The 14193-nt window shown below is 44.9% G+C and overlaps 1 protein-coding gene across 2 annotated transcripts in view; it reads left to right on the top strand.

The window, feature by feature from the left end:
* Positions 1-14193, top strand: part of bmp1a (bone morphogenetic protein 1a) — a 51577-nt gene that overhangs the window by 28167 nt on the left and 9217 nt on the right. For both annotated transcript variants that reach the window (XM_056282071.1, XM_056282078.1), the window contains exons 8-11: positions 9456-9571; positions 9799-9901; positions 13385-13501; positions 13968-14113. In XM_056282071.1, the coding sequence (XP_056138046.1) occupies positions 9456-9571; positions 9799-9901; positions 13385-13501; positions 13968-14113 (482 nt within the window). The remainder of the gene's footprint in view (positions 1-9455; positions 9572-9798; positions 9902-13384; positions 13502-13967; positions 14114-14193) is intronic.

Here is a 14193-nt window from a genome sequence, read left to right on the forward strand (position 1 = left end):
TCAGCAAAGGGCCCAGGCCGGATTCGAACCCAGGCTGCTGTGGTATGTGCTCTATCAGGTGAGCCACTGGGGCGCACCTCTACTCTCGTTTTGGAAGGAGCTTTGTCTACTTGCAGTTTTGCCTTGCTAAATTTGCGTCTTTTCGGCTCTGTGTCAGCCATTATCATAGCTTCCTCTTGGATGCGTGCTTACGATCTCGATTTGGCTCCTGGTTGCTACATTTTTATAGTCTTGCTTTCCAAAGCTTAACATCCAGAAAGCAAAATAAGAACAATGAAAAAAAAAATACGGGCAGAGGACAGGATCTCTGCAGATTCAGACACTGCCACACACATCTAGTGGGTCATAAATAATTATATAATAATAATAATCTTTATTTATAGAGCAATTTTCAAAATTCATGTTGGAAAGTGATTCATAAAGGCAGAAAAATAAAATAAATTAAAACAATTTGGATTATAAAAAACCAATAAAAGATAGTTCAAAGAAAATCAAAACTCAAGTAAAATCAGGAAAGGCTCTGATAAATTATGTTTTAAGAAGAGACTTTAAAGAGATCACTGACTCCGCCAACCTGATTTCCTCAGGCAGATTTTTCCAGAGCCTCGAGGCCCTAACTGCAAATGTTCTGCCCCCTTTAGTTTTCAGGCAGGCCTCTTAAACAGACAAGAGACCTTTGCCCGAGGATCTCAAATGATGTACTGGCACATACAGTACTAAGAGATCAGAGATATAACAGGGAGAGAGGCCATGAAGAGCCTTAAAAGTAATCTGTAATATCTTAAAATCTCAGTTATGATTGAGAGGGATTATTTTTGTATGAGTCTATACAATGATTTTTAGGAAAATCCTACCTGCTCTGCCTTGAGTGTTTTTATAGGTTAAAAGTAGCACCTTAAAGTCAGATCTAGCATGAATGGTGAGCCAGTGAAGGGAGGCTAGAATTGGTGCGATATGGTCAAACTTTTGTATTTTAGTTAATATTCTAGCAGCAGCATTTTGAACCAGATGAAGGGTTTTAGTGCTAGTTTGTGGCAGGATGGAAAAAAGGACATTGCAGTAATTTAATTTGGATGAAACAAAAGCATGAATCAGGATCTCAGCATCAGCCATGGGCAGAAAAGACTGAATTTTGGCAATTGTCGTAAGTGGAAAAAGGATGTCTTGCGGATTTCTCTTATGTGAAATTCAAAATATAAGGATTGATCAAAAATAACACCAAGATTTTTGGCTGCTGAACTTTGGGAGATCACACAGTTGTCAAGAGATACCTTTCTTGGTAAAGGTGACTGTCTTGCAGGACCAATAACCAACATCTGTTTTTTTTTTTTTTTTTTTTTTTAGAATTAAGCAGTAAGAAAGTTAGCTGGCATCCAATTTTTCTCTGCAGACAAGCATACTTCTAGATTTCTGATATGAGAATGATTGTCTAAATTGACAGATAAATACAACTGAGTATCATCAGCTTAACAGTGGAAATATATTCCGTAGCTCTGTATAATATGGCCAAGAGGAGAGATGTAAATGGAGAACAGAAAAGGACCAAGAGTTGAGCCCTGAGGTACACCACATTTCACTGCAGAAAAATCAGATGTAACATTACCATGGAAGACACGTTGTGTTCTATCAGATAAGTAAGACTTAAGCCAAGACAGAGTCTGACCTGAAACATCTAGGTAATTCTCAAGACAGTACAAAAGTATACCCTGATCAATGGTGTCAAAAGCGGCGATAAGATCAAGCAACAGTAGCACTGACATGGAATTAGAATCCATAGCAAGCAAAAGGTTGTTCACCACTATTGTGAAGGCAGTTTCAGTGGAATGACAGGCTTTAAATGCAGAATGAAATTGCTCAAAGAGATTGTTGTTGGAAAGATAGGCTGAAAGTTGATCAACTACAACACTTTTCAAAATTTTGGAAATGGAAGGTAGGTTGGAGATTGGTCTATATTGATTGAGAACCCCCGGATCCAGATTTGGTTTCTTTGAGAGGTTTAACTATGGCAGTTTTAAAACTAGTAAGAACACTGCAAGAGGTAAGAGGTGAATTCATAATAATTAGTATCAGGGGACCCAGGAACTGCCAAAGTTCTTTGAAAAGTTTAGCAGGGAGGGGGTCAAAAAGGCAAGTTGTCGGTTTGACTGCCAATCCCAGCTTGGACAATGTTTCCAGTGGGACAATCTCAAAGCATGAAAGTACAGGGACAGTCTTAAAAGAGTCCTTACAAGAAAGTGGAATCACAGAGTCTGTAGGTAGATTACTTATTATCCCTGCTAGGCAGATAGCCTGGAGGGGTTATGCATTTGGTCTCATGTGTTTGTGTGTGTGTATCTATCCACAGTTAATCTCGCATACTACTGGACCTAACAGCCTAAATTTTTTGTGCCCAGTTATGACTGTATGTTCAAGAAGGTCCACCTAGGAGGCTGCACATCCGAAGACTGAGAGGCAAAGCATTTTTATTAGGTAGAATTTTTTAGCTTGGTTGCTGCTTATTTTCCCCCCATATTTCCCATTCAATTGACTTGGGCACTGCGCAAAAGTCTTATAATGGCAGGAAAAACGCTTTTCTTTTTTTTGGTCATGTTCCACCTTTTATTAGATAGCAATAGTCGAGAAAGGAAAGGCAGGGGAGAGAGAGGGAATGACATGCAGCAAAGGGCCCGGGCCAAATTTAAAACCCAGGCCGCTGCAGTAAGGACTCAGCCTTATGTGGTACATGGTCTACCAGGTGGGCCACTGCAGTGCCCCAAACAGTTTTTTTCTGTCCATGTGTGCGTATATTTGTCCGCTGCTAATCTCACATACTGCTGGCCCTGTCAGCCTAATCATTTTTGTGCACAGTTATGACTGTATGATTAAGGACCTTTTGTTGTGGTGATTCAAAATCTTTGAAAAACCTGTTTTATACTGGGCATCTGGGTGGCGTGGCGGTCTATTCTGTTGCCTACTAACATGGGGATGGCCAGTTCGAATCCCCGTGGTACCGCTTGCTTGGTCAGGCATCCCGACTGACACAATTGGCCGTATCTGCGGATGGGAAGCCAGATGTGGGTATGTGTCCTGGTCACTGTACTAGTGCCTCCTCTGGTCAGTCAGGGCACCTGTTCAGGGGGGAGGAGGAACTGGGGGTAACAGTGGTATCCTCCCACGCGCTACGTCCTCATGGCAAAACTCCTCACTGTCGAGTGAAAAGAAGCGACTGTCGACTCCACATGTATCAGAGGAAGCATGTGGTAGCCTGCAGCCCTCCCCAGATTGGCGGGGGGGGGGGGCAGTGACCGGGACAGCTTGGAAGAGTGGGGTAATTGGCCAAGTACAATTGGGGAGAAAAAGGCGGAAAATCCAAAACAAAAAAAAAAACCTTTTATACTGCAGTTGAGTACTAACTGCTGGGGGGTGAGGCCGATGGCTGCAGGGAAAAAAGTGAAACCCTACAAAATGTAAATCAGGAGTCTCTTCTAAACTCCATAGTATTTTGGAGAAAGATAAAGAACCCATAGATAATATAGTAATTGTATCAGAGGGACCCAGTGTGCGTGGAGTTAGTAGCACTGCTGCAGGTGTTACCTGCTCGACAGCTGCTGCAGCGAAGCCCGAGCAGGAGGCACAGAGTGATGGAAAGGAGGTGGCGGCAGACCCCACCCCCAATCACCAAGAGCCAGGAGAAGGAGGATGACAATGTTATAATCCACCTTCTCCTGGCTCTCGGTAACAAGTGACAGGACAGGACAAGTGAAGAACCACATTTACAAAAGTTCATCACTTTATTCAGGTTATTGTCACAATTTGATTCAGTTGATGCTTGGAGAATAACAACACCAACAGTACACCAGACAGTACACATAGGTAAAGGTTTCAGGAAACGGGGTCAGTGCTGTCAGTCTAGACAAGGTGTATGTCACCAGACACCTTAACACCAGGTTAGTCAGGAGCAACGAATTTCCAGTTGGTTTTACAGATTAATAATAAGTCGATGTTGATATATGGCTTTCACTAATAAAAAATATAAATCTCTCTGGCATTTTAATGTGAAATGACTACAAAATAGGCCTTTTCTAAAAACAAAAAAATTATTATTTTGGGTAATTTGGAGAGGAAAAAAAAAGAAGCACAGTTTGACTAACACATTAAAGGAGTTTTTATCTGTTAGTATGTGAAGCTACTTAAACTACATATCAAATAAATTGCTTTGGAATAAATTCAAATTTAATGCATTTTTGTATATGTTTTGCTTTTTAAATAAGAAGTGCTCTGTGGTTTACTACAGCCTCAAGTAACCTTATACATAACAATAACAACAACAACAATGACTGTAATAATAAAAATAATAACAATAATGATAATCAAGAAAAAAGGGCTCTGGTATCGGTATCGGCAGATTTCCAAATTCAGGTATCGGAATTGGATCAGAACTGAAAAAAAGTGGATCAGTGCATCTCTAGTTAGTAGTAGGTTGCTTTTGAGTAAGTTTAGCTACAGTGTTAAAGAGAAATCTAGGCTTGTTTTTATTGGTATTGATTAGGCGAGCTGCTTTTGCTGCCTACCGTGCTCGTTTGTAACTTAGACAGTCGTGCCACGCAAGATGAAAGACTTAAACTTTGGATTTACGCCATTTCCGCTCAAGTTTCCTACAGGCCAGTTTAAGTGAATCAGGGTTTTGATTTTCTTTGGTGTCTAATTTTGGTACTTAGAGGTGTCACTGACTCAAGAAGATTAGAAAGAGTTGCATTTAGGTCACTAATAAAGCTATTGACAGAGCCAGTCAAGACAGTGAAAGGAGCCAGGGCCACTGACATTCATTCTACCACCAAGAGATATCAGGGTTGATAGGCCGATATGACAGGTGCTGAACACATTGGTGCTACAGCTGCAAGGACAAGAAAGTGCCACCTGAAATCTGATAAGAAAATGGTCTGACACAGCAGATATAAGAGGAGAGACGGTCAGATTAGAAACAACTACACTACGTGCTAGAATCCGATCAAGAGTGTTGCCACTGCAATGGGTGGCGTTGTGCACATACTGAACAAAACCAGAGGTATCAAGAACTGCTGAAAAAGTCTTACCAAGAGGATCAGATGTTTTATTTAAATGGATATTGACATTACCAAGGAGTAAGATATTGTCAGCACGAGTAGCAAGGTCTGACAAAATTCTGTGAAATAACTACAAATTGGGAGTACGGCCCAGGTGGCCGTACTCCCAGTTTTTAGATATTTCACGAACAACAAGATATTTCATGAACATCAAGATATTTCACGAATGAAGAACAACAAGGTAAAAGGCCAGGAGTCCATTAACCTGGACAGAGCTGTTAAGGCCGTTGCAGAGGGAGACATGGCTAACACCTCAAAGGATTCAAATTTATTTCAAGCCAAGATTAAAGATAGAGTTATAAATCAGGGCAACACCCCCACCTTATTTGGTAGCTCGAGCAGCATGAGCACTAGTGTAGTCAGGCGGTGAGGCATCATTTAGTGGTAAGAAAACATTTGGTTTCGGCCAAGTTTCACATAAACCAAGCATATCAAAACTATACTTAGCGTTTGGTGTGCAAGAAAACTTGCATATGACATGGCGGGGGAAGGAGACAGTCTCAATCTGATAAACTACACTATCAATCTGATGACCTACACTATCAGAGTTGACCTGGCTCAACACATTGAATGATTTAGTAGATTCCAAACCTGCACTAAAATTGTGCCTAGCGGGTTCTCTAATTGCCCACAGCCTGCATGCCTTAAGTTCCTAGTGTCAAACCTGGTATAAGCAACTATCTATATTCCTGGATAGAATAGCGACACCTTCCCCAGTAGGGTGGAGGCCGTCCGCTTTCAGCAGGCTGGGTTGGCCCCAGAAGGAGGGCCAGTTATCTAAAAATACAAATCCCTGCTCCTTACAGAACCGAGCCAGCCAGCAGTTAAGTGAAGCTAGCCTATTATGAATCTCATCAGTACCCCTCATGGACAAAGGACCTTATAGAACTAATCGATGCCGACTCCTTTCTGCCGACGTCACAAGTCCTGGCTATGTTTTTTCTTTGTGATCTTAGATTGTTTCATCCTAACATCATTGGTGCTGATATGAATAACAATCCTACTATAACTAGTGTGTGCTTCATGTGCCTTGATACCCCGTTTCTGCCTACGTGATGCCAGTACCCTAAGATTTACTTTAATGTCGGTCCCTCTGGCCCCAGGTAAACAGTGAGTGATATTTTTTTGCTAGGATGACAAAGTCATGACCCGCCCCACTCTGCCTCTGATTGGCTTGCCCTGATATTCTTACCCTAACCCCAGAGCCCTAGAAAGAGAGAGTTACGTCAACTCCGTAGACGTCAATCGGCCAACAGCACTGGCAGATCATGGGAGGCCCGGATAGTTCCAAACAGTGCGCATAGAATGTGTCACGTTGGAATATATCTATATCTATATATAAATGTAAAAATCAGAAAATATTGGTTAGTAGTTACCAGAAATTGCGGCTAAGCAGTTCATTTAAATGACCTGCCAAGCTTCGTTTGGAACTATTCGGCGGCTACATGAACCACGTGACCCTCTCATGTTCTGACCCCTCATTGCCGCAACTCTCTTTCTAGGGCTCTGCCTAACCCTAACCAATCTCACTCCTATGACTTCGCCATACTAGGAAAAACAATTTGCCCCTCTCCAGGGTGTCTACCCGCCTGCTGCCCAATGACTACTGGGATAGGCTCCAGCATCCCCGTGACCCTGAGAGCAGGATAAGCGGTTTGGATAATGGATGGATGGATGGATGGATGAACAGTGGAGAAGGGCCCAGCTGCAGTGTCGCAGTACTACATGACACACCTACTTTACTACGACATACTTACTTCACCATACCCCCCCCCATTTTTTTACTCTAATGGCATGTTACACGTACCCCACCCACCCTAACCTAAACCCTCTCACTCCGCATACCTAAACTTAACCAAGTGGGTGTGTCATGTAGTTAAGTGGGTGTGTCGTGCAGCTTGTCCTGCGGCTGCAGCTGGATATACTTGGAATGGTGGCTGGCGATGCTAATCTTATCCAGCGGGTAATGGAGTCCCCTATTACTAGCATGCGTTGCTTAGTGACCGCAGGGGTAGAAGAGGCAAACTGGCCAACAAGACTACCAGCAGGGCTGGCAAGTACAAAAAACCAGTTTGGGTGACTGCAAACTGGGCCATGCAATTGGAGGCATGCTCAAACTTGCACTCTTGCCCCGTGGGACAAGGATAAACTGCATCATATGCTGACGACAAGTAGGTCTAGTGTCGCAATATCTACAGGACACACCCACTTTACTACATGCCACACCCACTTGGTTAGTTTTAGGCGTGAGGAGGTGGTTAAGGGGGGTAACATGCCGTTAGGTTAATAACATGGGGGGGGGGTCTTGAAGTGAAGTAGTGATGTAGTAAAATAGGTGTCTCATGTAGTACTGTGACGCTGCAGTTTGACCCTTCTCACCGAGGAGGTTATGCTAACGCTAGTGCTAGTTGGCCCGCTATCAGGCCTGGGGTTGACGGGTCTAGAGTGGCCATAGTGAGAGAAGAGTGCTCTATCTCACGGACACGTCTTACTAATAAAGACACCCTATCTGAAAGGGCAACACAGTTAGCATAAGTCAAAGCGTCACGGCAACTTTATTAGCAGTGGATGGCTAAAAGCTAAGCTAACCGCCAGTGGTGGATAGTAAAAGGCTAGTAGCAGATAATCTACGTGCTAGCAACTAGCAACACATGAAAACTACATTTGTCGAGATAAACAGAAAGGCAGAAAAGGAGTTACTCAGAGTGTACAGTAGAAAAATTAATATGTTAAACATAATTAAAACAAGGCGTAATAAAGATGATAAAATGTAACAAAACGTAGGTAGGATCTTTGCCTTTTCCAGATGTAGTTTACATTGCGAGGAAATAGCCAGGCATCTGCCACTGATGTGGTGTGGCTCCTTGGCTGCAGCTTCTGAGACTCCCAAGCCAGGGAGAGTGTAAACACTACCCAGGGACAGGAAGTTTGTCATCAGTCTTTCCCAGATAGACTCAGCAGTACAGCTGGTCTCGACAAGACAAAAACTGGAATGGCTGTTTTGAGTCGACATGCATTTAGAGTGTAAACTGCACAGAAATACACTTGAAAAAAATTCACAACCCCTTTGTTTATGCTAACAAAGATGCGAGGGAGGGTTTTAATGCTGTTTGGCAAAACAACTCTTTGAAATGTAATTTATTACATTCACAGATGTACATTTAGGATAGCCATCTGTTGAATAGATCTGAGACTTTACTGTAGGTCAGGCAAGGATAACTGAGCCGTTAGCACCACATTAAAGCGAGATGAATACATGTATTAATGGTGAGCATAGCTGAACTCGCTACTGTGGTTTCACTGTCAAAGTGGAAGTTTTAGCCATACATGGGTCTCATTGGTGGGGATTTAGAAATAAACGTCTATGCCGAGTTTACTCCTTCCCCCTGACAGTCTCACTCTTGTGAGTGAGAAGCAGAGTGGATGATGTGGCGCACAGCGTGGGATGAGGTAGTGAGTCTCCACGTTTTCCTCAGAGGGGAAAAAAAAAAAGGAGGAACCCTTAAAGAGCCACGGATCTCCCATTCACCCTGCATTCCTAGGAGTGTTTGTCATCCCGGAGAGCACCAGAGTTCTTGTTAATAGTTTAGTATCAGCACAACCCTGCCAAGCTTTATTACACAGAGCTCGCAGCGCACGCCTCCCCATTTCATGCGTTTACACACTGACCCTGAGGGAAGAAATGAACGTAAACAGATGGGGAGGGGTGGGGGGGTTCTAATTCCCACTGAAGCTGAGCAGGGTAAAGTAAACACAGTGGTAGTAATCTGATGACGGTTTCCAAGAAAGACACACCAGTTTATGTTGACATTTTAATTGTTTTCTGTTTCTGTCTTAAAGAAGTAAATCTCTCCCCCACTTAGCATGAACCTCCTTCGGTCTGTCCGGTGATCCTTTCGTCCCAAGGCCAAGCATACTGGTTTTGAATGAGTCTTTACCATATCATTCACTGTGCCAGTCGGCCTAAGGGAGGTTGTTAACTGGCAGCATGTACATAATGCATCACGTCTCCCAGAGGGCTGGGCTATTTATAGTGGGCCAGGTTTATTTTCAGAGGACGCTCAGAGACACGTCTCATACTCTCCTATTCCTTTGTCTTATCGTCATCTGGAAGAGAGTTGTATGATTATTATCAGCAGATGTGCCTTCCAACATAAAAGAGCTGCCCTTCATATTCGGTGTTGCAGCTCCAGCGTCACGCATCTGCCTCTACAACACCGATTCAGGGGATTTACCCCGGAGCTGTTTGTTTGTACAGCTGGAATCAATGGCTTAGGTGTGTTCAGGCAGAAACGAACTGGCTGCATTGCTCAAGCCTCATGTGAGGGTCTGTGTGTGTTTTTCTGTGGATAGGATGTGGGGACAGTCTGCAGGACAGCAGCGGTAACTTCTCCTCGCCAGGCTTCCCCAATGGCTACTCGGCCTACATGAATTGCATCTGGAGAATATCAGTTACTCCAGGGGAAAAGGTATGATGCATGAGTTCATGGAAAATGTCAGAACAGCGTTGAGAAATCTTATAACTTGCAGTGATTTGTACTGGTGGGGCTGTGATACTCCCTCTCTTATTAACGGGATTAGTTTGATAAGTGAATTGTGTTTCATAAGCCAGGCTTTCTTCACCTCCTCATACTGTGTGACCTGTTTGACCTGTGGCCCTTATAACGTGAGTAATCGCACTCTCTTGGTTTTTAAGATCATTCTGAACTTCACCTCCATGGATCTGTACAGGAGTCACTTGTGTTGGTATGACCATGTGGAGATCCGAGATGGATACTGGAGGAAGGCCCCTCTCAAAGGTCAGTTTCATCCGGGAAAATACAGCAAGTTTTTCTTTTTCTTGAAGGCCCCGATCTGGAACATGGTTTCCACAGACCAAACAATAACACACCACCACTTACATCTATTACATATCATCAAGCATTAGAAGTTTTTTAATCTGAACTTCTAAACGTGTGCTTTCCATGTTCTGACCCTGTGGAGGGCTTGTTTACATTTGTTTATATTTCTAATTTTTGTAAATGCCGGAACAAAATTCATATTTAAATTAATTCAAAAGTTTAGATCATAATGCACCACATTTTCAGTCTACTAGTCATGTTGTTTATGCATGCTCGATAGTCCAGGTGAGGAAATCACAGAAAGGTGAATCAGTTCATCTGGACACGACGTTTATCGAGAGACACGTTTCATCGCTCAGCTAAGTGACCTTTTCAGTCTCAACTGACTGCAGGTAACCCCACCCTTATAATCACCGGCACAGCGGCCGGGGAAGGGGAGAAATCCCACATTAAACAGGCCCTGGTTAAGTGTGGTATCCTAACTGGGCGTTTGTCGAAGCCAGGAAGATGCCCAAACAGCGCATCAGCTGATCGAGGAGAGGAGAAGGACAACAGCTGCCTAAGCGTAAACAAGTGGTGTGTGGCGGGAGTGTCGGAACAGTTGTCTCTTGACACGTATTTTCCAAAAAACGCGTCTTAGTTGCTTTCAAACCCCAAAACACGCTGCGCCAGAAATTGGTCCACCCCAAGGATCGGGTCCCACGGCACAAACAGAGCAATATACTGCACGCCAGGACTCCTCAGTCTACACCCATCTACAGGCCAGTGGCCACTCTTTCAAGGATGAGGATGTGCACATCCTTGATAGGGAGGAACACTGGTCTGAACAGGGAGTCAAAGAGGCCATCTATGTGAATAGGAAACGGCCATCCCTGAAGTGTGTGTGTGTGTGTGGGGGGGGGGGGGCAAGAGTACATCTGTCGCCATCTTACAATGCTGTGATTGCAACTATTCCCAATCCTCTGTGAATAGTACACATGGTCATCGAAACTCTAATTAGCGGTCACGGTAATTTGCATATGAAACCCGTCGTTTTCGGTCGTTATGCCACTGTGCTGTGTATAAGGGTGGGGATACCTGCAGTCAGTTGAGACTGTGTATAAGGGTGGGGGTACATACAGTCAGTCGAGACTGTGTATAAGGGTGGGGATACCTGCAGTCTGTTGCGACTGTGTATAAGGGTGGGGATACCTGCAGTCCGTTGAGACTGTGTATAAGGGTGGGGATACCTGCAGTCAGTCAAGACTGTGTATAAGGATGGGGATACCTGCAGTCCGTTGAGACTGTGTATAAGGGTGGGGATACCTGCAGTCAGTCAAGACTGTGTATACGGGTGGGGATACCTGCAGTCTATTGAGACTGTGTGTAAGGGTGGGGATACCTGCAGTCAGTCAAGACTGTGTATAAGGGTGGGGATACCTGCAGTCTGTTGCGACTGTGTATAAGGGTGGGGATACCTGCAGTCAGTCAAGACTGTGTATACGGGTGGGGATACCTGCAGTCTATTGAGACTGTGTGTAAGGGTGGGGATACCTGCAGTCAGTCAAGACTGTGTATAAGGGTGGGGATACCTGCAGTCTGTTGCGACTGTGTATAAGGGTGGGGATACCTGCAGTCCGTTGAGACTGTGTATAAGGGTGGGGATACCTGCAGTCTGTTGCGACTGTGTATAAGGGTGGGGATACCTGCAGTCAGTCAAGACTGTGTATAAGGGTTGGGACACCTGCAGTCCGTTGAGACTGTGTATAAGGGTGGGGATACCTGCAGTCAGTCAAGACTGTGTATACGGGTGGGGATACCTGCAGTCTATTGAGACTGTGTATAAGGGTGGGGATACCTGCAGTCAGTCAAGACTGTGTATAAGGGTGGGGATACCTGCAGTCTGTTGCGACTGTGTATAAGGGTGGGGATACCTGCAGTCCGTTGAGACTGTGTATAAGGGTGGGGATACCTGCAGTCTATTGAGACTGTGTATAAGGGTGGGGATACCTGCAGTCAGTCAAGACTGTGTATAAGGGTGGGGATACCTGCAGTCTGTTGCGACTGTGTATAAGGGTGGGGATACCTGCAGTCAGTCAAGACTGTGTATAAGGGTGGGGATACCTGCAGTCCGTCGAGACTGTGTATAAGGGTGGGGATACCTGCAGTCCGTTGAGACTGTGTATAAGGGTGGGGATACCTGCAGTCCGTTGAGACTGTGTATAAGGGTGGGGATACCTGCAGTCAGTCAAGACTGTGTATAAGGGTGGGGATACCTGCAGTCTATTGAGACTGTGTATAAGGGTGGGGATACCTGCAGTCAGTCAAGACTGTGTATAAGGGTGGGGATACCTGCAGTCCGTTGAGACTGTGTATAAGGGTGGGGATACCTGCAGTCAGTCAAGACTGTGTATAAGGGTGGGGATACCTGCAGTCTGTTGCGACTGTGTATAAGGGTGGGGATACCTGCAGTCCGTTGAGACTGTGTATAAGGGTGGGGATACCTGCAGTCCGTTGAGACTGTGTATAAGGGTGGGGATACCTGCAGTCTGTTTAGACTGTGTATAAGGGTGGGGATACCTGCAGTCCGTTGAGACTGTGTATAAGGGTGGGGATACCTGCAGTCTATTGAGACTGTGTATAAGGGTGGGGATACCTGCAGTCCGTTGAGACTGTGTATAAGGGTGGGGATACCTGCAGTCTATTGAGACTGTGTATAAGGGTGGGGATACCTGCAGTCTGTTGAGACTGTGTATAAGGGTGGGGATACCTGCAGTCTATTGAGACTGTGTATACGGGTGGGGATACCTGCAGTCCGTTGAGACTGTGTATAAGGGTGGGGATACCTGCAGTCTATTGAGACTGTGTATAAGGGTGGGGATACCTGCAGTCCGTTGAGACTGTGTATAAGGGTGGGGATACCTGCAGTCCGTTGAGACTGTGTATAAGGGTGGGGATACCTGCAGTCCGTTGAGACTGAAGAGGTCACTTAGATGAGGAGGAAACCTTTCTCTCAGTAAACGTTGTGTCCAGATGAACTAATCCAACTTCCTGCAGAGTGACACTGGTCATATTCTTGACACTGAATACAGCAAATCTCTTGATGCAAACATGAATTTCAAATTGTGTGTTTGCAAACACTTTGTGCACCTTTCTGCATGATTTAAGTGCATGTTAATGTGCATGTTTCACCTCTTAACAGTGAACTCTGTGTATACACTCTGTATGTGTATGTATGTGACAGAGGAAGCGATGGAAACGGTTGATCCGTGGTGGTGACCCCTAACGGGAGCAGCCGAAAATAGTAGTAGTGAACTCTGTGTGAGTCCCTGTGGACTAAAAAAAAGTGTAGATGTGTTAAAGAGTTGTTAGCAGGTGAAGTGGAGATCATGTCTGAAGTGCATGATTGTGTATGACTGTATGATGATTATGTGTGCATGTGTGCATGTGTGTGTGATGCAGGTCGTTTCTGTGGAGATAAGCTACCTGAGCCAATCATCTCCACCGACAGCCGTCTGTGGATTGAGTTTCGCAGCAGCAGTAACTGGGTGGGGAAAGGTTTCTCCGCTGTATATGAGGGTAAGTAGCCATTTCCCTGATACCTCGCCCTATCGCACGCACACCACCTCGCACAGCTGACTGAAAGCACACAGCAGTGATATGCAGATTTGGCTTCCCCGCTGCTGATGTGTCAGGCGCTTTATACTGTGTTGATCAAAATCTGGCCAGACTTCCCGTTCAGCTCCGTTGTTTGTGTGTGTGTGTGCGTGCACGTGTCTGTATGTGTGTTTTATGAGAGGGATTGAGCATGGTGGAGAGAACAACAGATGGAAAGAGGCAAATAAAAAGAAACAAGGCGAGAAACGACAGAAAGAAAGACAGGGAACGACAAATAGAGATTGATCGAAACAGACGGGGAATCAGAGAGCAGTCTAGCGGAGGCGTTTTCATTAATCCTCATTGCGTAAGCCACAATGCTGAGCGTGTGCAGATGTTGTTGCCGTCCAGGGGGTGACGGTGTTGTTCTTGCTGTTGTTGCATGCAGCAATCTGTGGTGGGGAGGTGAAAAGGGACAACGGGCAAATCCAGTCCCCCAACTACCCCGATGACTATAGGCCCAACAAGGTGTGCATATGGAAGATTTCTGTGGCGCAGGGCTACCACGTGGGCCTCACCTTCCAGTCATTTGAGGTAAGACACCAGCCCCTTGGATTTGACCGACTCGCGTAAATACATCGGTCGGCGTGGAGTTCTGACCCCGTTCTCCACGT

Source organism: Lampris incognitus, chromosome 1 (assembly GCF_029633865.1).
Source record: "Lampris incognitus isolate fLamInc1 chromosome 1, fLamInc1.hap2, whole genome shotgun sequence".
Lineage (NCBI taxonomy): Eukaryota > Metazoa > Chordata > Actinopteri > Lampriformes > Lampridae > Lampris > Lampris incognitus.